This window comes from Leptonychotes weddellii, chromosome 1 (genome assembly GCF_054177405.1).
Source record: "Leptonychotes weddellii isolate Sample4059 chromosome 1, ASM5417740v2, whole genome shotgun sequence".
In the NCBI taxonomy this organism is placed as follows: Eukaryota; Metazoa; Chordata; class Mammalia; order Carnivora; family Phocidae; genus Leptonychotes; species Leptonychotes weddellii.
The window spans coordinates 149,138,049-149,164,889 of NC_138369.1; the positions used below are offsets into that span (position 1 = coordinate 149,138,049).

Here is a 26,841-nt window from a genome sequence, read left to right on the forward strand (position 1 = left end):
TATGTTTCAATTTTTTTAAATTAACATGCCATTGCCTCAATTTCACCATACCTAAATCTACCCCTCAACTTGAAGTTGAGGTTGGATCATTTTGCAAATAGTTCGAAAATCACTTTCAATCCACAACCATTTACTTGGACCGTGATATTAAGGTATCCACATCATACAAACTACAGTCCAAAATTGTCAAGCCACCCGAGTTCTATTATAGACTGAAAGAAAACTGGCCCTTTGATAACTCATTAAATCATGCAAAAGAGTCACAGTGCAAATAAAATAAGATTAATTTTCTGTGATTTGCCAGTATCACAAGAAAGGAAAAACTGTTTTCTAATAATGAGATACAAGGTATGCCTAACTGATTAACTGAAGTCTCAGAATCCCAATCTTAGTCTAAAGATAAAAATTTTATTCTAGGGACGCCTGGGTGGCTCAGTCGTTAGGCGTCTGCCTTCGGCTCAGGTCATGATCCCAGGGTCCTGGGATGGAGCCCGTCATCGGGCTCCCTGCTCAGCAGGGAGCCCGCTTCTCCCTCTCTCACTGCCTGCCGCTCCCCCTGCTTGTGCACTCTCTCTCTCTGACAAATAAATAAAATCTTTAAAAAAAAATTTTATTCTACCTAATAAAAATAATTTAAGTATTTCTTCCAAGAATGAGTCTGTGTATTAAATAAAGATCAGGGTGCCTGGGTGGCTCAGTTCAGTTAAGCATCTGACTCTTGATTTCGGCTCAGGTCATGATCTCAGGGTCGTGGGATCAAGCGCTGTGTTGGGCTCCACACTGGGCATGGAGCCTGCTTAAGATTCTCTCTCTCTCCCTTCTCCCTCTGCAGCTCCTCCAACCTGTGCTCACTCGCTTTCTCGTTCTCTAAAAATTAAAAAAAACCATTCAGAATGTTCTTGAAATCTGCTCTAAATTTCCGTAAGTTCTCCTGCCAAGCAAATGGTGTGTTGAAAAGCTGTTCCCAAAAGAGGTCCATACTAAAGGATAATCACCAACTTTAATACTAGCCAGCAAGCAACATTTCCAAGTTATAGATGGTTTGTAGTTGGGAAGGAAAGAGAAGTGAAAGTAGGAGGAGAGAAACTAAGCTCTGACTTGAATATTCCACAGTTTTAAGTGTGTGAGGAAAATCACAAACTGCCTAGCATCAACTACTGTAACATGTTTCTCTGCTTCTGCTTCACATTCATCAATAAACATATCATTACACAAGTTTATTAATCCATAAAATATTCTCCTAGGTAAAAAAATCTCCTTACCCATTAAAACATCACTGACAATTCAAAGAAAAATAAAATTAAAATTCATTCAGCTCTAACATATTAATTTCAAATCATTAGAATATGATTCTTCTCTTGAAACTGAAGGAACAATTTACATAATATAACAAGTAACAACGATTAAGAGAGAAAATTTTAAAACAATCTGCTCTTGGGGCACTTGGGTGGCTCAATCAGTTAAGCATCCAACTCTTGATTTTGGCTCAGGTCATGCTCTCTCAGGGTCATTAGATCAAGTCCCGCATTGGGCTCCATGCTTAGCGTGGAGTCGACTTGAGACTCTCTCCCTCTCCTTCTGCCTCTCGCCCTGCCCACACTCTCTATCTCTCACTAAAATAAATAAATAAAATCTTTAAAAAAAAGTTTGAGTTTTAGGGGTGTCTGGGTGGCTCAGTCAGTTAAGCATCTGCCTTCAGCTCAGGTCATGATCCCAGGGTCCTGGGATCAAGCCCCACATTGGGCTCCCTGCTTGGCAGAGAGCCTGCTTCTCCCTCTCCCTCTTCCTACTGCTCCCCCTGCTTGTTCCCTCTCTCTCTCTCTCTCCGTCAAATAAATAAAATCTTTAAATAAATAAAAATAGAAAAATAAAAAAAAGTTTGAGTTTAAAAAATAGAATAAAATAATCTAATCTTTCTCGTTAAAAAAAAAAAAGGAGTATTAGATGAAATGATATCTGGTATCTGCTTTTAAAATACTCCAACAGGGGCACCTGGGTGGCTCAGGTCATGATCTCAGTGTCCTGGGATTGAGCCCCATGTCAGGCTCCTTGCTCAGCAGGGAGCCTCCTTCTCCCTCTCCCTCTCCCTCTGCCCCTCTCCTCCGCTCATGCTCTCTCTTTGTGCTCTCAAATAAATAAAATCTTAAATAAATAAATAATACTCCAACAAAAATGTGGGGATACGTGAAACGACTGGCAAAGTTGGTAACTGTTGAAGTGGCATGGTGGGTATTTAGGGGTTCATTATGGTACTCTCTCTACTTCTGTATGTATTTTAAAAATCCTTTCAAAAAAGAAACATCTCCAAAATTCTGCTCCCTAAATTCTTTTTTTTTTTTAAAGATTTTATTTATTTGCGAGAGAGAGAATGAGAGACAGAGAGCATGAGAGGGAGGAGGGTCAGAGGGAGAAGCAGACTCCCTGCTGAGCAGGGAGCCCGACGTGGGACTCGATCCCGGGACTCCGGGACCATGACCCGAGCCGAAGGCAGTCGCTTAACCAACTGAGCCACCCAGGCACCCTGCTCCCTAAATTCTAATCTCCAACTAAACAACAGAAGTGTAGCTTGGGACTAGGTGCTATAAATAGTCAAACAGAAATGGAAACAAATTCAGAAAGAACTCCAAATACTGAGGTACTGCACAAAGGTGCTGGTCTTTCCATAGGTGTGCCTCTGAGAAACCACTCAGCCACAGCACCACAGGGATGGGTGACAGCTCAAATTACTTTCCAGTGACACACACACTCAAGATCTGGCTACCTAAAGTCATCAAAGCACCCAGGATACTTTCCATGGTGCCTGGCTGGCTCAGTCATAATGAAGAAAATGTTTAATCTGGATGTTCCCTGCAAATAACAGGCTGGGTAGAAACAAAAACTGGAAATTCCTTCCTGTCCTTCAGGGCAATTCCCAAGGTTGACCAGGAAAATGTTTTGAACACTGCTCAGGGATTGAATTTTAATACAAGAGCTCTCCCTTAGAATACTTCCAGAGTTGTTTTCAAACACAGAAGCACTGTGTAGACTACAGAGTTGTCTCAGACATCAACTGCAGCAGCACTTTTCTCTACTATGGCATCAACAACAATCTAGGTTCCTTAGTTTGCATGTAACTATTGACTCATTCTTCTATGGACTGACATTTGGATTGTTTCCCAAATGTACCAAATAGCTCCAAAATGTCTGCAGCTGTTATGAGTAAGGCTACTATGAACATGCTTGTACATGTCTTCTGGTAGACATAAGCACCTAGTTCTGTAGGATATATACCAGAAGTCAAATTGCTGGGTCATAGGGTATTTGCATGGTTAGCTTCACTAAATATGCCAGTTTTTCAAAGTGATTGCACCACTTACACTCCTAGAACAGTGTATGAGAGTTCTAATTGCTCCACATACTCATCAACACTTAGTATTGTCTGTCCTTTTAATTTTAGCTACTCTGGTGGAAGTTGGTTGAAAACCTCATAATAACCAGGAAAAAAATAATCTTTCTGAATTATCAAAAAGGCAGTACAATGGTTATTTATGGTGGGGAGGGGAGTTCTGATGGGAGCAAAGTAAAGGAAATCTCTGGAATGCTCGTTATGTTCTTTTCTTTTTTTTTTTTTTTTAAAGATTTTATTTATTTATCTGAGACAGAGAGAATGAGAGAGACAGAGAGCACATGAGAGGGGGGAGGGCCAGAGGGAGAAGCAGACTCCCTGCCGAGCAGGGAGCCCGATGCGGGACTCGATCCAGGGACTCCAGGATCATGACCTGAGCCGAAGGCAGTCGCTTAACCAACTGAGCCACCCAGGCGCCCTCGTTATGTTCTTTTCTTATTCTCAGTGGTGACTATGTAGGTATTTCTAAATATTATTTTTTTAACTACATCTGAATTATATGCTACCTTGCAAGTTTTTTTAAATGTTGGGGGGGAAAAGAAACTTGCTGTTGGGCTATACTCCCACCTCTTCCTTCCCCCCATATTTATTTAGTGTAGGATGACCCTACAGAGAGAAAGACCACCCCAAGTGAAAGCCCACACTTCCCTACCTCCTGAAGTCTCTTAGATTAGAGAAAGTTTAAAAAACATTCAAATTCACCTTAAAGTCACTTGGATTAAAACCATTTCCACTGTACAGAAACATAGCCTTCGCATTATTATTCATCTATTCAACAGATACCTTCTGCTTTTTATTTTTTTAAGTAAGCTCTGTGTCCAACATGGCGCTTGAACTCATGACCCTGAGATCTAGAGTTGCATGCTCTATCAACTGAGCCAGCCAGGCACCCCAAATATCTTCTGCTTTTTAACACTTGCTTTAGTTTCTACAAAATGCTTCGATTCCTAGTCCCTATCTTTTAGTAATAATGACAATTACCGTTTTTTAAGCACCTACCATATGGCCAATATTATGCCATATGCATTAGCCTTAATCCTCATTCTTAAAAGCTAGGTAGTATCATCCACATTTTACAGATGAGAAAACTAAAGCTCAGAGAAGCTAAGGAACTTGCCCAGGCCACACAGCTAATGAGTGGCAGGGAAACATGTGAATTCTTCTCTTGTCCCTTTTCCCATGTCTCTCTTTACACCAAACCCTTCTCTCTGCCTATCTCACCATGCTACCTCCCATATATGACAATACTGCCAATCCTACTCATATAGAAAAATCTGACAAGTATTTTTTTTCTCTTAAAGGAAGAGTCGGGGGCGCCTGGGTGGTTCAGTCATTAAGCATCTGCCTTCGGCTCAGGTCATGATCCAGGGTCCTGGGATCGAGCCCCGCATCGAGTTCCTGCTCAGCAGGAAGCCTGCTTCTCCCTTTCCCACTCCCCCTGCTTGTGTTCCTTCTCTCGCTGTGTCTCTGTCAAATAAATAAAATCTTAAAATAAAAGGAAAGGAAAGGAAAAGTCAGAGAAGATAATCAAGGTAAGCCCATATTCAAGCTTTAGAACTATCCATAGTTGAAAACAGAATCAGTTTCTGAGTACGTAGCAACACATACTGCAAGAGAAAGGAAAAGCCACAATTTTTTGTTTTGTAGGCAAACTAGACCTGATGTATGTCACTCACCCTCCACCAGCATCACCACTATGTAGGTCCTGGCTATCATTCCTCACTGCCTCACATCTTATTCAGCAACTAGATGAAAGAGCAGGAAGAAGGAAAAGGAAAACCCTGTCTGTAATCTACCACTCATCCTTCCACCAGGATACTCCTCAAGCAGATATACCAGTCTCTAGTAGAAGTGGACAAAAATGGTGAGGAATAATGTACCTGTTGAGTCCATGAATGCATGTATGTACACACTGAGAGGAGAAAGTGAAATGAGGCAAAGTGAAGAGAATAAACTCATCTCAATTCATACTATCCCCTCCAACTCCACCCCCTCTTGTTCACATCCTAGTTTCTTATCTCCCCTAAAGTTCTGATTCCAATGATCATGTGCCAGTGCCCAGAAGACCCCGTCATGTAGGGGTCCCAGCTCCAAGTGCAGAAACCATCAATGCTTAGAGATACGAAAGTTTCCACTTCTGCTGCTTCACATGTTATGAGTAGAGAAGGACAATCAGTATGTCTGCTACCAGTTCCAAACTGAAACTCTGCATGAATTTTCCCACAGAATCATTGTTATAAAGGGTAATTAGGTCCTATTTTAAGATTTTAATTTTTTTTTAAAGATTTATTTATTTATTTGAAAGAGAGAGAGATAGTGAGCAGGGGGAGAGGCAGAGGGAGAGAATCTTTCAAGCAGATTCCACGCTGAGTGCAGTGCTCTACACGGGGCTTGATCCCACAACCCATGAGATCATGACCTAAGCCAAAACCAAGAATGGGACGCTTAACCGACTGAGCCACCCAGGTACCCCTAAATATTTTCCTTATTATTTGAGAGAGAGAGAGAGAGCATGCACATGCATGTGTGCAAGCAGGGGCAAGGGCAGAAAGAGAAAGAGAGAATCTCAAGCAGACTCCAGGCTCAGCACGGAGCCCAACACAGGGCTTAAACCCACACTGTGAGATCATGACCTGATCCAAAACTAAGAGTCAGATGCTTAACCAACTGAACAATTGAGGCACCCCGGGTCCTATTACTAATACTGCCCTTACATATAAGATGGATTAGAAGCTTTTGTGGGATTGATCTGAGACCCTACACAGCATCCATAATATGATTTCTATAGAAAATGCTCTAAGCCCTGCAAACAACCAATTAACAAAAGAACTTTCAGTAATCAAATTGTTGTATGTTGGGCATTAAGTTAAACTCACTAGCCCCAACCTCTCAGACTGATATTTATTTCTTATCCTTTCTTAGAAAGGACAGAAAATCCTAAATGACCAGCATATAGTTAGTTTGCTATATGATTGCATTAATGATCTTAATTCCTAAATGCACATTTTAAGAAATATTCAGTTTAGTAATCTGTAGTAAGTTAGAAATGGTCTTTTCAGTAACTTCCATGATAAATGTGACATTAAAAAGGTCATATTCAGGGCGCCTGGGTGGCTCAGTTGGTTGGGTGACTGCCTTCGGCTCAGATCATGATCCTGGAGTCCCAGGATCGAGTTCCGCATCGGGCTCCCTGCTCAGCGGGGAGTCTGCTTCTCCCTCTGACCCTCCCCCCTCTCATGTGCTCTCTCTCTCTCATTCTCTCTCTCAAATAAATAAAATCTTAAAAAAAAGGTCATATTCACCTTTCCTTCTGAGAAATCACGTATCCATCTAGGACTCTGAGGTTTAAGCACCAGCTGACAATGTATGGCCGATAGTCAAACCCTGGAATGGACGGTGTTGCCATCACACAAGGATTGTTCATGATCGATAACTGTTCCAATTCAGTTAAGGATGCCAAAAAAGAGATCTGGAACAAAGGATATCTTTGTTGAATGAAATGGACTATTTAGTATTAAGCACAGGGCTTCCTTTGAGTACACATCTTTGTCAATTTGAGAATGTAACAATTTCCCTCTTGTTCTGAAAAGCAACAAGTAACACTCTTACATTATCCACTGACTTCCAAAATTCTATCAATATGGCCATCTGTCCTTGCTGCACAATACCTTACAAAGTATCAGCACTGTTTCCTAACAGAGAAAATCCTACTTTGAAAACATAATAGCAGCCAGAGAAAGGTGTACAGTGTCCTTATTGATCCCTTTAACGTAGATATACCTCTACCACAAATCAGTTCCAAATGGAATAACAGTGGCAGCATTACAAATGAAATTAAGCCTTAATGACCCACTGACATTAAGAAAAAGTAGAAAGAAAAATAATGATCATCTTGAGTCAAGTGTTTCATCTTTTTGGCAGTATCTTCCAAGATGCTCACAGTTAACAAGTGAGCTCACAACTTTCTCCTGAGTCTCTTCGGTACTTTGCAGCTTCCTGGATCCCACAGAATACCCTCCAATTTTACCTCATTTAAGTCCCGAATTTCATTTTCTGCCAAGGAAAGTATAGCAAGACTTCTGGGTAGATAAGCAGGTGCCATTCTAAGAGAGGTGATGATGTTTCCATGTAAAAGCAGGGTCTTTGAAATAAAAACAGGATGAATTACAAATGAAAAGATTACAATTTATCTACTTTGACATAACTAAAATGGTGCATATAAAAATAAAAGGATCTATTTTATTATACTTTTCATCACTTACAAAGCAGACTATTAATGCTACAAGGGTCCTAGGTGGTCTTCTGGTCCAACTCTCTCTTTTCATGTCCACATTCTAAGCTCAAGAAAGTTTAAAGATTTGTCCAAGAACATATAGCTTAGTGTAATAAATAGCATTTTTTGAGATTTAAATTATTAAAACTTGAGCAATTTCCAACATATTGTTCATTTCCTTTTAAAACATCAAAATAGGGGTGCTTGGCTGGCTCAGTCAGTACAGCATGTGACTCTTGATCTCAGGGTTATGAATTCTAGCCCCATGTTGGGTGGAGATTTCTTAAAAATAAAATCTTAAAAAAAAAAATCAAGGGGCACCTGGGTAGCTCAATTGGTTAAGTGTCTGACTCTTGATTTCGGCTCAGGTCATGATCTCAGGGTCATGAGATCAAACCCTGTGATGGGCTCTGCACTGGGTGTGGAGCCTGCTTAAGAGTCTCTCTCTCCCTCTCCCTCTACCACCCTCCTCACATGCTCTCTCTCTAAAAAAAAAAAAAAAAGGAAGCAAGCAAAATAAAGGGTGAGGAAAGTAAAAGAAAACATTCATTAAAACAATCACATATAGGGGCGCCTGGGTGGCTCAGTTGGTTAAGCATCTGCCTTTGGCTCAGGTCTTGATTCCAGGGTCCTGGGACCAAGCCCCGCATCAAGCTCCCTGCTCAGCGGGGAGCCTGCTTCTCCCTCTCCCTCTGCCTGCTGCTCCCCCTGCTTGTGCTCTCTCTCTCTCTGTCAAATAAATAAATAAAATAAAATAAATCACATATAAAGCAAATTTTCCAAAAGAGAAAGAGGTAACCCACAACCTATAATTTACAACTGTATTCTCTTGAAAACTAAAAGCTTAAGGAAGGAACAATATGCTACTTGCAGATGAGGCTGACTCAAATTAAGTCAACAACAATGAAGAATAACTGAAGGCGTTTAATACCCAGGATTCTGATAAAATAATCATTCCAGAAAAAAAAAAAAAATCCGTAGTTCATCAGAATTCTTAGTATCTGGACACATCAGATTGTTTAGAGTAATTATTGCTAAAAATGATTTATGCTAAAGATGTGGGGAAAGTTGATCTAATAATACTGCTTCTAAGGCTTAATGAGTTATATGATACTAATAATATCCAATGATGCAAAAATGTGGAAAAAGCCTACATGTTTTTGAAGCTGTAATTGCAACTGTTACTTATCTGATTGCATGATAAATTCCCCTCCATAAAAAGTGCTATACGCTACAGGTTTACTTTTTAAATTAAAGTTCCTTTTGAAAATTTAGTAATACGTTTTACTCAAAAAACAGCAATCTCAAGTGTCAAAAAAACAAACTCAAATTCAGGAATGATAACTCTCAACTTTACCAACATGTTACATATTATATAGCTAAAGCTGCTAATGTTGGCTGATTAGGCATAAAGGGGATTTCATTATGTTCATAGATGACAAATAAGAGTTAACCTTAACTACAATGACCAGTTCTAGTTAAAATAAATCAATTATAGAAACTAAAAACAAAGAGTTACATACTTAATTTCTGGTGCTCTAACAGAAATTTTATCATAATGTACACAATCTGTTCTCCATACAGAATAGGCTGATTTTAGGCCAATCAGATCACTTTCTTTTGGTATATTAGTATAAAATTAGTATAAAATTTCAGAAATGACATAAAAATTTCAGAAATGACAAGAAAATGTCAGAAATGACACACTTACCTTCAGTGATACCAATTTAGATAGATCACCTATCTGGGATATGTTATTGTCTGATAAATCAAGGTGCTGTAGAGCTGCACAGCTACTGATTTGTTCCATGACCTATCACAAGAAAAGCATCACACTAGTTCATGTACACAAAATCAAAAAATGAAATTCTTCCCTAGTTCCTCATAGCTGAGTCTCCTGCCTCCTCTGCTTATTATTGGAAGCAGAGGAGAATTTATCAAGAGAAAGAGGAAGTAGTAATAACAGAATTTGGTAAATTGTTATATAGCAAGCTTCTACCTTCATTATCCCGAGAGGAGAGGATCATATCATCCCAGATATTTATAGCTTGAAAAAACCTTAGTGATAACACATGACAGTTGGTACAGTACAGAGTTTACAAGTTAAGAGTGAAGTCAAACTGCATGGATTCAAATCCTGGCTCTGCTACTCCTGGCTATGTGACCTTAAGCAAGTTACTTTACTTCTCTGTACTTCAGCTTCTCATTTATGTAATAGACATAATGATTTTTTACCTACTTCATAGGCTGTCATGACACTGAATGAGTTAATACAGTTAAGGTGCAAACAATAGTACCTAGCATAAATTAACTGATCAATAAGTGAGCTATTGGGCGCCTGGGTGGCTCAGCTGGTTAAGCGACTGCCTTCGGCTCAGGTCATGATCCTGGAGTCCCGGGATCGAGTCCCACATCAGGCTCCTTGCTCAGCGAGGAGTCTGCTTCTCCCTCTGACCCTCCTCCCCTCATGCTCTCTCTCTCTCTCTCATTCTCTCTCTCTCAAGTACATAAATAAAGTCTTTAAAAAAAAAAATAAGTGAGCTATTAATATCATTTGAGTCCACTCATCTAACATATCAAAAAATAAGACATGGAGATATTTATTACACAACAATACAGAGCTACTAAGTGATGGAAGCAGGAATATTATACTGCATATGTGTGTCAAAATAAATTTTTTTTTCAGTTTATGTTAACTAAAATTATCCCTGGGAAGTGGGAGTAGATACTTTCACTTTTTATTCTATTTATTTCTATACTGCTTGAGTTTTTTTTTACAGTGAATACTTTTATAAATTAAAAAAAGAAAACGCAACTACTAAAAAAAAGAAACAATTCACCTTGAGATTATTTCCTGCCAAATTCAGCCATTCCAAATGTACTAGATCCTTCAGCCCTTCCACATAGCCAATGCTGTTATGAGGCAAATTCAACACCCGGAGTTGGGTCAGTTTGGCCACACCCATCATTCGCACCAGCCGATTATTAGCCACTGACAACTGTGGAAAGAAAACATATCATTCTCTTAGAAATAAAATATGCATATTACTTTCACATGAGGGTGGTTAAAAAGATTTGTTTATATGGCCAAACATTCCCAAATATACAAACCCAATTTGAACTTCTCACATATTTTATCTAAATACTCTATAGTGTAACTATTTGTTGTTGTTGTTGTTCTAAGTTGTTCCTAAGCAATGGAAAATATACGTAAAGCTGAGCAATCAGATCCTCTCCAACTGTTCAAGAGAAAACATTTTTAACAGAGCAACTACTTGAGAGGAGTGCCAGATACATAAGAGGAGCCCAATAAATATTTGCTAACAGAATGAATGAATGAACTCTTTACCTTCATCATGATGTAAAAGGTTATCTTAACAACACAACACTTTGCCAACACAAAATGTTTTGTTTTTTTAACAAATGCTTCTTTTTCTAGTCAATTTTAAATGTAGCACATGTGTTCACCTTCAAGGTAAATTGTCATGTAAAAATTTAAGATAAGATTTACTGCTTTCTAGGCCTGCAGAGTTACTCTTTGTTAGGTTATTTTATTGTTTTGTAAAATAATAAACATATATAACTATTTCCCCCAGATGGCAATACCTACTTGTATTAATTGTTGGCATTTCTCAAGATTTTCCAATTTAATAATCTGATTTTTATCCAGAATCAAAGTATGAATATCAGCTTCACAGGGTAAGTTTGGACTTAATTTCTGTAGCCCCTGTCCTGACCAGTTGACCACTGATCCTTGAAGATAGAAGAGAAATTGTTAGAAAACACAAATACAAAGCTGAGCATGGAATTATATTCATAAAATCTCTATATTTAGAGTTAGAAAACACTAGAGCATAATAAATATCAAGATTTAAAAATTAAGGCAATCAAGTTCTAAATGACCACAGATTGAAATTGTTCACTTTCCCTCCGAAATATCATATTACACCTAGAAATTTGTGATATTCTGCTCACAATAATACTTTGGAATTCTTCACATTTAAATATGAACTACTGGAGGTCGGTTAAAGCATCAACTCTTGATTTTGGCTCAGGTCATAATTTCAGGGTCCAGGGATGGAGCCCCCCGTCAGCTCCACCCTTAAGATTCTCTCTCTTGGGGCACCTGGGTGGCTCAGTCGTTAAGTGTCTGCTTTCGGCTCAGGTCATGATCCCAGAGTCCTGGGATGGAGCCCAATGCGGGCTCCCTGCTCAGCGGGAAGCCTGCTTCTCCCTTTCCCCCTGCTTGTGTTCCCTCTCTTGCTCTCTCTTTCTGTCAAATAAATAAATAAAATATTTTTTTAAAAAAAGATTCTCTCTCTGACCCTCCCCTCAACCCCCTCCCATAGACAGCGCAAGCGCGCTCTCTCAATAAACAAATAAGTAAATAAATAAGAACTATTCCATATTTTGTGGCTAAGTAATGATTGTCTTTTTTTAAACGGAACTAATCTTTTGATAGAGATCAACCTGCTTACAACCTAACTACCAGTATATCCTAAAGTGCCCAAACTATTTTTAAAATCAATGTATAGTTCAGTTAATTTATCTACAAAATGGGAACAATACACCTAATTAATTAAATTGAGGTGAGGATGAAAACAGAAACCATATGAACAAAACTTAGCCCCACTCCTGGCATACCGCACTCAATAATCTAGTTTCACAGACGTTCAAATCCTGGCTCCGCCAATAACCACTGTGGTATCTTGGGCAAGTAATAGATCTCTTTGGGGCTCATTTTCCACTCTACAAGATGAGGGTGATAATAATATCTGCCTTATAATGTTGTTCTACAGAGAAAATGAGATCATGTAAGAAAAAAACACTCAGAACAACGTCTGGCTCATATAAAAAGTGCTCTGTAAATGTTTACTGCTATTATTGTCAGTAAATCCCCTTGGTGGGCTGAGGAGGTGGAGTTTAAGAGAAGCCGATATCAAAAAGGGGTGGGGCCACAGAAACTGCCAATTTCAAATGTATACCCAGATTAAGATTACTGTGGGAAATAATTATGCGAGATTGCTCTCCTGAAAGGTTTCAACGTCTTTTCATTGTCTAATGGATGCCAGAATTTGGGGGTGATCATGGGGATTCCCTGAGAATTTGGTGAAAGCTGTGTACTGTCCAAGGAAAATATAGTCTTTGCACACAGTTCCACGGGGTCGAGAGACCTCTTAGAACCATCGATCCCCCTCACCCCCACCAAGAAGTCAGGGCCCCTAGATAATGACCCCCCTGGTCTAAGCTGTGGAGAGAGGCCTCAACCCTCAGCCCGGCCCCCGACCCAGAAGGCTGCTGCGGAGCCTCGGAGCTGTAACCAAAACACAGGAGCTCGGCTCACGCCCGGCGACTCCCGGCCACAGAAGCACCCACACCCCGCGCTCCGCTGGGTAGCGACCAAACCCGATCCCAAAACCTGGTCTGCAGAACAAGGGGTGGATATCTGTGGACTCTCGGTCACCCTGAATTTTACCACGGCCACCGAACACATCCAAAAAAGGGTTTAACGTCAGTCTAGGAGATATGTTTGAGAGAGGGTTTCCTGAACGTGATAGGAACCGAGAGGATAAGGGAGATGCGTAAAGCGAAAGATGGAGATCCGGCAATTTTCACTTGGGCATCCAGAATTCAAACTAAAAATCCAAGAAAGGCCATCGCAGTCCGAAACCCACCACCCAGGCAGCCTCAGAAGCGCGGGAGCCAAGGCTCCCGGCCGCGCGAAGGACCCTGGGGATGTAGTCCCCAGCTCGGCCCTCTCCGTAAAGCCGCAGAGCTAGACAGCACCCGGGAACTACAATTCCCAGAGGGCAGCGCGGCTCCGCGACGCCCACAGCCCGCATCAAAAGAACTGGTACAGAACTGCACCCCTAAACCCAGACTTCTTTTCTCCACCAGGTAACTATTTAATTTAGTTCCATGGAGTAAACTTTGGGATTCAAGGGGGGGTCGCCTTACCTTCTCCAGGAGGCAAAGCCGGGTCGACGCGCGCCACCGCCATACTTCTCGCTTGCTAATAATACCAAGCAACCGTCCTCCAGCTGCTCGGTGGAGTTTGGAGTCAGGAGGAGGGAGCCGGAAACTACAGCTCCCAGGATGCACGGCAACCGGACGGCCCAATTGGCTGCCTGCGTCTAATGGCGTAAAACTCGGGTTAGACTCTGAGCCGCAGTGTGTTTAGAAACCCTGGTGAACTCCCTGATCTGACAGATAAGCAAACTGTTGTTAGATGATCTTTTCGCTCCCTTTTCTAGGTGTCTGTGAAATTTGACACTTTTACCATTGAGATGATTATAAGGTCGCTATTTAATACAGATCGAATTTCAGCGCTCACTGCTACAAGTCTCTAACGTGGCTGTCCCTTTTGACAATAATGAGGAAGTTGAAAGTTTTCTGCTCTGCTATAGGAATGACTTGGGCAATCCTGTTAAGATAGTCAAAATGGATACATTTCAACTTGAAAATTTAAAGCATTCTCGGATAGAAGGTTTTATACAGTATTTTTAAGTGGTTCTTGAATATTTAACAGAACTTTAGACCTGAGGGTATATCTAATAAGTATGAACCTAGAATTTTTGCAAGGAATATACGAAAGAATTTTACAGTATAGTCTCCAAACTCAAAAATTACACTGCCTAACTCGAGGGGAGTAGGCTCACACTTTTGCTATAACTATTACCTGCTAACTAGTATGATTGTAACTATTAACACAAGATCTCAGCGAATGGAGAAAGAAATGGAAACAATAATTTTCAAAGAAGACTTGAAGGAGGAAGTGAAACTGAGCTAGGGCTTAAAAGTTGGGTAGACTCTAGACAGTTCAGAAGTAGATGAAAAGACATTAGCATAGGCTGCAAATGGGGTCAGTTGGTAATGAAGCTGCTCTCACAGGAAGTGAGAGACTAACCTAATAGCAGGACAGAATGTACAAAGGGAACTTCCAATCTCTATTACACATGCCTCCATTCCCTCTTGCAATCTTTATTCTGAACTCCCCTCTTTCTGAAACAGCAATATACAAAATCTCTGACAATTCGTGGTTTGGGAAAGTCCATTAACTCACACTTTTAGATTTCCAGGCCCTTGATCCTGTGAACTTTTCCTCCTTTATGGGTTCTCCTCTGATCTCCGTGACTACACCTCCCCTTAACTCTTTTTTTATTTCAAGTATTTATTTAAATTCCAATTAGTTAACATATATGGTAAAATGAGTTTCAGGTGTAGGGGTGCCTGGGTGGCTCAGTCGTTTGAGGGGCTCTTGATTTTGGTTCAGGTCATGATCTTGGGATTGTGGGATCCTGGGATCCAGCCCCGCATTGGGCTCCATGCTCAGTGGGGAGTCTGCTGGAGATTCTCTCTCTTTCCCTCTGCTCCTCCCTCCTGCTCTCGCTCTAGTAAATAAATAAATCTTTTAAAAAACTGAGTTTCAGGTGTAGAATTTAGTGATTCATCACTTACATAAAACACCCAGTGTTCATCACAAGTGCCACCTTAATATCCATCACCTATTTAACCCATTCCCCTGCTAACCTCCCTTCCATCAAGCCTCGGTTTGTTCTCTATAGTTAAGTCTCTTATGATTTGCCTCTCTTTTTTCCCTTCCCCTATGTTCATCTGTTTTGTTTCTTAAATTCCACATGAGTGAAATCATATGGCATGTCTTCCTCTAACTCGCACAACTTAACTTTTTTTCACTCTATTTCCCACTGTTTTATTCTGAAGACAAATTTCCTAGTTCTGAAGAGGTAATTAAGACTAGGAATCTTTCTCATCTAACAAAGAGGCCCCTTATTTATTTATTTTAAAGATTTTATCCATTTATTTAACAGAGTTAGCGAGAGAGAGAAAGGCAGCGAGAGAGGGAACACAAGCAGGGGGAATGGGAGAGGGAGAAGCAGGCTTCCCGCCAGGGAGGGAGCCCGATGCAGTGCTCCATTCCAGGACCCTGGAACCATGACCCAAGCCGAAGGCAGTCACTTAACCAACTGAGCCACCCAGGCGCCCCGAGGTCCCTTATTTAGAAAGCACAATCTTACTATATAGGTGTAAGAACAAAGCAAGTTTGAATACTGCCTCCTGCTTTGTTCCCTGGAATATCTGGTGAGGATTGAGGAGAGTCTCTAGCTCAGGGAGGGAGAAAGCATTTACAGTTCTCTCCAATTTTGCAGGATAATGACCTGGGAGAGGGATCCTGGAAGCTCAGAGGGCACCAGAGGAGCACAGGTTCCTGCAAGTTTATAGCAATAGCAGAACCAGAATCCTGTCTGGTTCATCTGACCTAGAATCCAGAGGAAAGTATTCCTTTTATGGAGTCAACTAAGTATAATCCTGGATCCATAAAAGAGTGGCCAGATGTTCCTGGGCACAGTCCCACATCCTAAGTGAACCAGCAACCTTTAAAATCACACCTCAGAAACTCTTGTGCTTCAGATACAGCTTGTACATCTAAAATCAAATTGCTACACTGTAACTAAATTGTTTCATCTTGTATATATGTTAAACCTTGCAAGCTCAAATCAAAGAATTCTACTAACCAACACTATGAACCTCTCAACAAGATAGCATTTTTTGTTTTTTGTTTTGTTTTGGTCAGGCCTAGGATCCATAACACTTTCCTTCCTATCAGCACAGTGTACCTGATCTCTGCAACAGCTGATAGCCTGACTCATAACCTGCATCTCTAAGGCGTCTGCCCACTGCTACAGGCAGGATCTAAGTAAAACACCTTTTATCATGTTAATCCCTTCCTCAAATACTTTACTCTTGTAATTCAACTTTCGAGGGCCAGCATAATCTATCTGGCCTCACCCTACCTCTCACCATTCATTCCACTAATTTGCATTTGCTGTTTTTGAGTGAGGGATTGACAAAATGAAACTTGTGTTTTAGAAGGTTAAACTGCTCATATAACAAGGATGAATTGAATAGTAGAACAGTGGCAGGAAGGAGACTGTTGTAATAGTGGATGGTAACCTTTAACCTTAATGCTCAGGAGAGCATTATATACAAGTTTAGATAACACGAAGAGACGGGAAACTAGAACAAAGTTTGTGGATAGTGCAATATATCTGGATAAAACAAGGGAGGTTTTCTGATTAGGATGAGACCTTATATTTTTAAAAAGTAAATGTAATAATAACTTTGAAGTTTTAAAGTTTTAAAACGGCAAAGCTCTTAATGATGCAGACTGGCTGGGTCTGAGGACCCAGAGAGGGTCCCACAGGACCAGCCAACAGGATCCTTGGTTTCGTGTAGGAAAGAAATCAAACATGAGCTGAGAGGAAGTGAGAGCAGAGTTTATTGAAGATACAGAGAGAGCAGATACAGATGGAGCATCTGGGAGACTCAGAAAGGAAAAGGAGAATGAGTCTCCTCTTTGCTTGGAGTCTGGGTTTTTACTGAGGATGGTGGTCAGTGGTACATGTCCTGTCAGCATCTAGGAACTGGTCAAAACAAGGGCAAGTACTCAGGTGTCCTCCAAAAGCCACTTATGCCCTGGAGCCAGGGGTCTTGGTGTCAAGGTGCCTGGAGTCAGTGGTCTTGGAAAACATTCATGATGACCTCGCCTAGTCACTCCTTAGATGTTATCTATTGTGCTGGAAGACGCCAAAGAAATCATTAACTCCTTGACAGTTACAAGGAGGACATACATTATTTTAAGCCCTGTGTAGGGCAGGGGTTCAGGTCCTAGCAAGAATATAAACAGGAAATCTCATCTTGGGGCACCTGGGTGGCTCAGTTGCTAAGCGTCTGCCTTTGGTTCGGGTCATGATCCCAGGGTGCTGGGATCAAGCCCCACATTGGGCTCCCTGTTCCATGGAAGCCTGCTTCTCCCTCTCCCACTCCCCCTGCTTGTGTTCCCTCTCTCGCTGTGTCTCTCTCTGTCAAATAAATAAAATCTTAAAAAAAAAAATCTCCCTGTGATTTATTTTTGGCCATCTCATACCCTTTAAAAATTTTTTACCTTTTCTTCCTTTCCAGTTGAAAGGATAATATCAAGCAGAAATATATAAAGTATATTGATAAGCTGAGGAATGCAAATGTTAGCTTTTTCTTTTCTAAAACTGTACTTTTAAAATTTTGAAATCACTAAGATTTTCATATTTAACCACAACACAAAGTCTATAATACAGAAGGAATATGAATAACAATCTCTTTAAACTGAAACACAAATTCCCAACTGGTGCCTGGTTGGCTCAGTCAGTAGAGCATGTGACTCTTAATGTCGGAGTTGTGAGTTCAAGCCCCAGTTGGGCATGGAGCCTACTCAAAATTTAAAAAAAAAAAAAAAAAGCTAGAAAAAAGAAAATGTTATGAAGAAAATAACAAATTCCTTTTCATCCCTTCAAATAAAATAATAAACTCAAAAGTCTACTTTATGTAAATAATCTCTACAAGGGGTTGGCAAACTATGCCCTATAAGCTGAATCCACTCTACCTCCTGCTTTTTTTTTTTTTTTTAAGATTTTATTTATTCATCTGAAGCACAGAGATACAGAGAGAGAGAGCATGAGCAGGGAGAGAGGCAGAGGGAGAGGGAGAAGCAGGCTCCTTGCTGAGCCAGGAGCCCGATGTGGGACTCGATCCCAGGACCCTGGGATCATGACCTGAGCTGAAGGCAGCCGCTTAACCATCTGAGCCACCCAGGCACCCCTACCTCCTGCTTTTGTACAGTCTACAGCTAATTACAGCTTTTACATTTTATGTGGCTGGAAAACAAACAAAAGAATAGTAACATTTTATGACACATAAAATTATATGTGATTCAAATTTCAGTGTCCATAAATAAAATATTTTTCGAATACAGCCATGCTTATTTACCTATTGTCTATGGCTGCCTTTACAGAACAATAGAGTATTCATAATTGAGACCACATGTGTCATTTTACCACTTCAGATTGCTGCTACATACTACAAATCACCAAAGCACATTTTTACTTGACACCATTTCAAGTGCCATGCATATCACCATACTGTGACATTTTATTATTTTTATTACCAACAATACCTATCAAGCAAAACAAAAAAAAGAAAAAACTAGACTTAAAATATTCCATCTTTAAGATACAGTTAGATGTGGATTATTTTATCAAATTCACTGCAAAGCATTATGTTTATTATGCAATAACCATTATCTGTGCCTAAAGAATACAATATATTACCAGACTAACCAGACATCACAATATTCCCAAATCACAGCAATCAATCAAGAAAGTTAGAAAAATTTAATAGATATCTCATCATAGTAAAATTTCTTCAAAGAAAGAAAGAAAAAAGAAAGGAAGACTGCTACCAAAGTGAGTTTTCAAGTGGCTCATTTATTAGCCAAGCAAGGAAAGTCATTTACTTTAAATGATGTTTGACTGCAGTCACTTAAGAAATGTATCCAGAAAAAATAAACTTGTTTAAGACCATTTGCTTTTAGGTAAGAACAGCTGCTTTAAGTGTTAAAGCTCTGTGAGCAGCATTGATAGTCAATTTAAATTATTTAGTGAAGGAAAATTATTTTTAATGTTTTCCATGGCTCTTAATAAATGGACAGGTGTTATTGATACAGCTTATTTGTGCCTGTTTATTCAGAAAGTCAATGTTTGAAATGACTGAAGAATAGCCTCTATGAATGGCCTGCATGAAACAGATGAGAATATTTTTAAAGAAGTTGAGAAAACACTAACTGATTACACCTGAAGTGAAATCAGCTATGATGTGTTAAAACTTACGTAAGTAGAAAAAGGCTCAGCTTAACAGATTTACAACACTTGTGAAAATGTAAGGTGTTAAATTCTATGGTTATAACATCATTGTATTATCAGTCAACAGGTACTTTGTGGAAAACATTTGAATCTACCAGGTGTTATTGAACCAGTAGTGTTAACAATAAACTTCATTTGTTCTCATGGACTTCATTTGCTGTCAGTCCATGAATTCTTGTCAGAATTAGCAGCTGAATATCTGATTTGCCCTACCACACAGCATTTGATGTTTTATTGTGATTTTCTAAAAGATTTATTTATTTATTTATTTATTTATTTATTTATTTATTTATTTAAGAGAGAGCATGGGAGCACAAGCTGGGGGAGGTGCAGACGGAGAGGGGGAGAATCTCAAGTAGACTCCCTGCTAAGCACGGAGCCCAGTGGGGGGCTCAGTGTCACAAACCTGAGATCATGAGCTGAGCTGAAACCAAGAGTGGGATGCTCAAAGGACTGAGCCACCCAGGTGCCCCTATAGGATTTTTTTTTAAGCTCAGGGTCAAGACTGAAATTTTTCTAAATGAAAAGACCCCCCCCAACCACTACTGTGGAACACTGACAGAAAGGCTTTAAAATTCGTTTTGTCTACCCTCCACCTCTCCCAAAAAGAATTTCATTTTTCTCTTTAGCAGAAAATGAAGTCATTTACTCTTTTCTCTTTGTTTTACAAAAACCCATACTCAATACTTTGATTATATTTAAATTTCATCAATGAAAATATTGTAAAAATTTGTTTCTTGTTATATAAATACCTACATAATGTCCTCAATCTTGCCTGTTAGCCCACTAAGCCTAAAATATTTACTATTTGCAGACCTCTGTTTTATTATTTTTAATTATTATTCTATCCAGTATATTTTTTTTTTTAAGATTTTATTTATTTGACAGAGACACAGCGAGAGTGGGAACACAAGCAGGGAGAGTGGGAAAGGGAGAAGCAGGCTTCCCGCCCAGCAGGGAGCCCGATGCGGGGCTCCACCCCAGGACCCTGGGATCATGACCTGAGCCAAAGGCAGAGGCTTAACGACTGAGCCACCCAGGTGCCCCAGACCTGTTTTAGATGAAATAAAATCTGAGTAGGAAGTTAGCCAGTGGAAGGGAGGAAGGATTTCCAGCCAAAGAAAATAGCTTGAGTACATGAGTGAGAACCAACAGAATATATGAAAAATAATAAGCAGTTACTACATGCATACTGAACGATACAAACAGGATGTTTTGTTCCTCTTGCATTTTTGAGCCAATTGGTAATACCAGTTTCTTCCAGAAGATGGCTCCCTTTAATTATTTTCCAACATCTTCTTATGGAAAAATTTCCAATATATAGAAAATTTGAAAGAATTCTACAGTAAGCACTCAATACATATTTATTTTCCTTTCTTTTAAAGTAAAATCTATATACAATGAAATGTTCAAATCTTCATGAACATTCCCTGAGGTGTTGTGGTTTTTTTTTTTTTTTAAGACTTTATTTGAGTGGGAGAGAAGAGCAGAGGGAGAGGGACAAGCAGACTCAGTGCTGAGTGGGGAGCTGATGCAGGGCAGTGGTGGGGGGAGAGGGGCAGGAGGGTTTGATCCCACGACCCTGAGATCAGGACCTGAGACTTAATGAGCCACTTAGGCACCCTGGAACATTCCCTGAGTTTTGACAAACTGTGTAGTTAACCCAAAACCTAAACAGATATAGAACATTACACAGAAAGTTCTCTTGTATACCTTCCCACTCAGTCCTTCCCTTCCCACCCAGAAGCAACCACTGTTCTGATTTTTTCCCATCAAAAGTTAGTTTTGGGGCGCCTGGGTGGCTCAGTTGGTTAAGCGACTGCCTTCGGCTCAGGTCATGATCCTGGAGTCCCTGAATCGAGTCCCGCATCGGGCTCCCTGCTCGGCAGGGAGTCTGCTTCTCCCTCTGACCCTCCCCCCTCTCATGTGCTCTCTCTCATTCTCTCTTTCTCAAATAAATAAATAAAATCTTTAAAAAAAAAAAAAGTTAGTTTTGCAGGGCGCCTGGGTGGTTCAGTCATTAAGCGCCTGCCTTCGGCTCAGGTCATGATCCCAGAGTCCTGGGATCAAGCCCCACATCGGGCTCCCTGCTGGGTGGGAAGCCTGCTTCTCCCTCTCCCACTCCCCCTGCTTGTATTCCCTCTCTCGCTGTGTCTCTCTCTGTCAAATAAATAAAATCTTAAAAAAAAAAAGTTTTGTATGATGTAGAACTTGATATATATAAAATCATACAGTAAGGCATTTTTTTTGGTAAGGCTACTTCCACTTAGCATAATATTTTTGGTACTCATATGTTGATGTGTAAATCAAAAGTTCATTCCATTTTATTTCTGTGTAGTAGTCCATTGTATAAACATATATTATAGTTTGCTTATGTGTTCACTTACTGATGGGGCTCTGCACTGTTTCCTATGTTTTCCTGTATTTATTATGAATACAGCTGCTGTTCTTGTATAAAGTATTTAATTTTTTTTAAGATTTATTTATTTGAGAGAGTGCACAGGAGTGGGGGGAGGAGCAGAGGAAAAGGGAGAGAATCTCAAGCAGACTTCCCACTGAACTTGAAGCCCAACTAGGGGCTTGATCCCATGACCCTGAGATCATGACCTAAGCAGAAGCCAAGAGTCAGATGCTTAACCAACCGAGCCACCTAGACGCCCGTGTATTTTTAAAGTTTTTTTTTTAAGATTTTATTTATTTATTTGACAGAGAGAGAGAGCACAAACAGGCAGAGCTGCAGGGAGAAGGAGAAGCAGACTCCCTGCTGAGCAGAAAGCCCAATGTGGGGCTTGATCCCAGGGCCCTGGAATCATGACCCAAGCTGAAGACAGCTCTTAAGTGACTAAGCCACCCAGGCACCCCTGTATTTTTAAAGTTTTATTTATTTAAGTAATCTCTATACCCAATGTGGGGCTCAAACTCATGACCCTGAGATCAAGAGTCGTGGGCTCTTCCAACTGAGCAGGTGCCCCTAAAGTATTTTTTTACTTAAAAACTTTTTTAAATTACAGAATAATACAAATGGTGCTCACCCTTCCTATTTTCCAGGATTGAATTGTGGGACTTAAATCTTTCTATCCCAAAGCACATTATAATTGAAACTTTTTTTAGGGAAAAGTATTTAAAAGAGTCGGACGCTTGGGTGCCCCATGTAGGGCTCCCTGCTCAGCGGGGAGTCTGCTCCTCCCTCTGCCTGCAGCTCCCCCAGCTTGTGCTCTCTCTCTGATAGATAAATAAAATCTTAAATAAATAAATAAATAATAAAAAATAATAAAAGAGTACATAACAATGTACAGACTATTTTAATGAACTCTCCTACCCAACACCAGCTTCGACTCTTACCAGTCCCTGGTCATTTTTTCATCCATGCCCTTACCCACTGGCTGCTCTCTCATTTTAAAACAAATCCCAACCATCATGCTATTTCATCTATAAATATTTAGTATGTATCTCGAAATATAAGAACACTTTTTTTTTTTAAAGATTTTATTTACTTATTTGACAGAGAGAGACACAGCGAGAGAGGGAACACAAGCAGGGGGACTGGGAGAGGGAGAAGCAGGCTTCCCGCCGAGCAGGGAGCCCGATGTGGGACTCGATCCCAGGAGCCTGGGATCATGACCTAGCCAAGGCAGACGCTTAACGACTGAGCCACCCAGGCGCCCCAACAACACTTTTTTAAAAAATTAAACATGATCACAGTAAAATTAGAACACCTAAAGGATTAACAGTACATTTTAATATCATCAAAAATCAAACCAGGGGGTGCCTGGGTGACTCAGTCGTTAAGCGTCTGCCTTGGCTCAGGTCATGATCCCAGGCTCCTGGGATCGAGCCCCACATCGGGCTCCCTGCTCGGCGGGAAGCCTGCTTCTCCCTCTCCCACTCCCCCTGCTCGTGTTCCCTCTCTCGCTGTGTCTCTCTCTGTCAAATAAGTAAATAAAATCTTAAAAAAAAAAAATCCAATCAGTATTCAAATTACCCCCAAGGTCTGTCTAGCGTGTTTGTTCAAATCAGGCCTCAAATAAGACCCATACATTGCAATTGGTTGAAGAAGATCTTTTTTTTTTTTTTTTAAAGATTTTGTTATTTAATCATTAGAGAGAGAGTGCACATAAGCAGGAGGAAGGCAGAGGAAGAGGGAGAGGCAGGCTCCCCGTGGAGCAGGGAGCCTGATGCGGGGCTCGATCCCAGGACCTGGACACCATGACCTGAGCTGAAGGCAGACGCTTAACCATCTGAGCCACCCAGGCACCCCCGGTCGAAGAAGTTCTTAAATTTCTTTTAATCTAGGCACCTAGGTGGCTCAGTCGGTTAAGTGTCTGCCTTCAGCTCAGGTCATGATCCCAGAGTCCTGGGATCGAGTCCTACATCGGGCTCCCTGGGAGCCTGCTTCTCCCTCTCTGTCTCTTATGAATAAATAAATAAAATCTTTAAAGAAAAATTCAAGTTGTGAGGCGCCTGTGTGGCTCAATCGTTAAGCGTCTGCCTTCGGCTCAGGTCGCGATCCTGGGACCCTGGGATGGAGCCCCGCATTGGGCTCCCTGCTCGGCGGGAGGCCTGCGTCTCCCTCTCCCACTCCCCCTGCTCGTGTTGCCTCTCTCGCTGTGTCTCTCTCTGTCAAATAAATAAATAAAATCTTTTTTTTGAGGATTTTGTCAAATAAAATCTTTTTTTGAAGATGTTATTTATTTGTCAAATAAATAAAATCTTTTTTAAAATTTAAAAGAATTTATTTTATTTATTTGTCAAATAAATAAAATCTTTTTTTTTAAGATTTTATTTATTTGACAGAGAGAGACACAGCGAGAGAGGGAAAACAAGCAGGGGGAGTGCGAGACGGAGAAGCAGGCCTCCCACCGAGCAGGGAGCCCGATGCGGGGCTCGATCCCAGGACCCTGGGATCATGACCTGAACCGAAGGCAGACACCCAACGACTGAGCCACCCAGGCGCCCCCTAAATAAAATCTTAAAAAAAAAAAAATTCAAGTTGCGCAACCAATGCAGCCGCACAGGGCCTAACACTCAGGAGCATCCCACACCTGGGGTTTAATACCCTGCATTTGCTGTTTCGGTTAGCGATAATGGTATCTTTTGAATCTGTGTTCTGTAAGTGAAGTACAATGGGAATAATAGGGCATGTGCCTGGGGCTTGAAGCCTCAGCTCACAGGCGGTCCACTTCATGCTGCTTCCTCACTTTCTAGGGATGGGTTTGGAGAGTGGCTGGTTCTGCAGTTTGCTGCCGTGCATTCTGCAAGCAGCTTGATGCCCACCCCCATCCAGGACCCAGGTACATAACACATCCCAGAGGATTGCCCATTCTCTGTGGGTTAGGCCAGGAATACAGTGTAAGGAGATGGCCAGATTGACAGCGCCTCCCTCACCACCACCCCCAGCGGGGGGGGGCATAACACGTTGGTCCAGAACCTCACAGTAGGGGCAACCCAAGAGATGGCTGGGCCTCGTGTGTTCCAGTACATGCATCAAGTCACAAGGCAGGTCCCTGGGCACCTGTGAGGGGCTGCACATCCCTAGCGAATGTCCTTGCCTAAAGGAGCATGACATTAAATAGCAAATGAAAAAACACCATAAAACATCAAGAGATAGATTACTGAAGAAAGGAAACAGCTTAATATTTTATACCTTTATCCTGCTATTTGAAAAAGGGGGTCCCACTTTCATTTTACACTGGGTCCTGAAAATTATTTGTGCAGATAGTCCTATCCATAGGCTCTAATTTCTCTTTTCCTTTCAATTCACATATCGTTGAAGAAGTTAAGTCATCCTGCAGATGCCAGTTGCATCCCTGTGGAATTGTTTCACATGTTTCTGTCCCCTATATATCATATAATTGGTAGTTAGATATATGAAGACTTGATTAGATTTAGATTTTAAAGTATACTTCATAATTATTAATTTTAATAATTCTTCATAATTTTATTTTTTTAAGTAATCTCTACACCCAATGTGGGGCTCGAACTCATGACCCCAAGATCAAGAGTCACATGTTCTACCAACTGAACCAGCTAGGTATCCCATTAATGCTTCATAATTTTAAAGAAAGCTTCATAGTTTTTAATGCCATATAGTTTTTAAACCTAGTCATTTTCTAATCTAGTTACTAGGCATTCCTTTCAAAGCCTTCCCTGAAGTCAATGCCTGAAAGTCTTCAGATTAACCAGCCTTCCAGGAACTATGATGGTAGATTCTAAAAAGGCACATCCCTCCCACACCTGAGAAGAGAATGCTATGGGGAGAAACACTAAAAAGGGGGCTGAGTGATTCCAAAGGCATTCATGTTTACAGTCCTGTCATTGTCTTACTGGAACTTTATGTGGCTTTTAGCACTGTCAAAACTCTTCCATGGGCTTCTCTGAAGTGACTATCATGGACTCTATTTCCTTTGACCTCATCTGCTCAGCCTTCTTCAGATGATTTTCCCTCCATTCCCTTGTCCCTTAAATACTGGTATTTCTGGATTCTTTTTTGCTGATTCACTCTAGTCACTCTTTCTGGGGGTGGTAGACACAGAGATGCAATATCCAGATCCCTCTTCAAGCAAGAGCTTGCTGCCAAACAGTGGACATTGATCATTGTCACTGGCATCCCCACCTATCAGTAGGATCTGGCTCAGCTACTGAGAACCACCTTACTTGGGTCATGATCTCTCTGGGGCAACACACATCTGGTGATAAGGTGGTAGTATAAATGGGTTGATCATTTGGCCAAACATGGAATACTCTGACAGGCAATAATTGTTCCAGAGCTCCTGCTGGGGATAACTGAGGTTTAGTCGGGCCAGTAATTTATTTAACTTCTGCCTCATATTGCTTTCTCCCCTCTCCTTTCACAGGACTTGATCCCTAATAAACATCTTTTTTTTTTTTAAAGATTTTATTTATTTATTTGAGAGAGAGAATGAGAGAGAGCACATGAGAGGGGGGAGGGTCAGAGGGAGAAGCAGACTCCCTGCTCAGCAGGGAGCCTGATGTGGAACTCGATCCCGGGACTCCAGGATCATGACCTGAGCCGAACGCAGTCGCTTAACCAACTGAGCCACCCAGGCGCCCCCTAATAAACATCTTGCATCCTAAACCCAGTCTCAGGAAATGCTTCCAAAGAAGTCAGCCTGTAACACTAGGTGATATCATCACACATATTCTATCACCTATATGTCCATTACTCTTAAAATATATCCTATTCCAAACACTCCTTTGAACTTGTTTAACTTCCTAAAACACACCACCACCTTAATGTACTATAGGCATCTGGAGCCCTGACTTTGCAAAATTGGCCCTTTCCCCCACAAACATGCTCCTTTCTCTTATCTGTCTTTTTGACAAATGATATCATTATTCACTAAGTTCTCATCTTCACAATTTCCTTACCTCCTCTATTAACTATCCATTGCTACGTCAACAAAGTATTC

The 26,841-nt window shown here is 40.8% G+C and overlaps 1 protein-coding gene across 2 annotated transcripts in view; it reads right to left on the reverse strand.

The window, feature by feature from the left end:
- CEP97 (centrosomal protein 97) overlaps nt 1-26,841 on the reverse strand; it is a 45,100-nt gene that overhangs the window by 15,680 nt on the left and 2,579 nt on the right. For both annotated transcript variants that reach the window (XM_081797557.1, XM_081797549.1), the window contains exons 2-7: nt 13,617-13,792; nt 11,269-11,411; nt 10,499-10,657; nt 9,370-9,471; nt 7,413-7,526; nt 6,688-6,854 (exon numbers count right to left, since the gene is read on the reverse strand). In XM_081797557.1, the coding sequence (XP_081653683.1) occupies nt 6,688-6,854; nt 7,413-7,526; nt 9,370-9,471; nt 10,499-10,657; nt 11,269-11,411; nt 13,617-13,659 (728 nt within the window). In that variant the 5' untranslated portion in view covers nt 13,660-13,792. The remainder of the gene's footprint in view (nt 1-6,687; nt 6,855-7,412; nt 7,527-9,369; nt 9,472-10,498; nt 10,658-11,268; nt 11,412-13,616; nt 13,793-26,841) is intronic.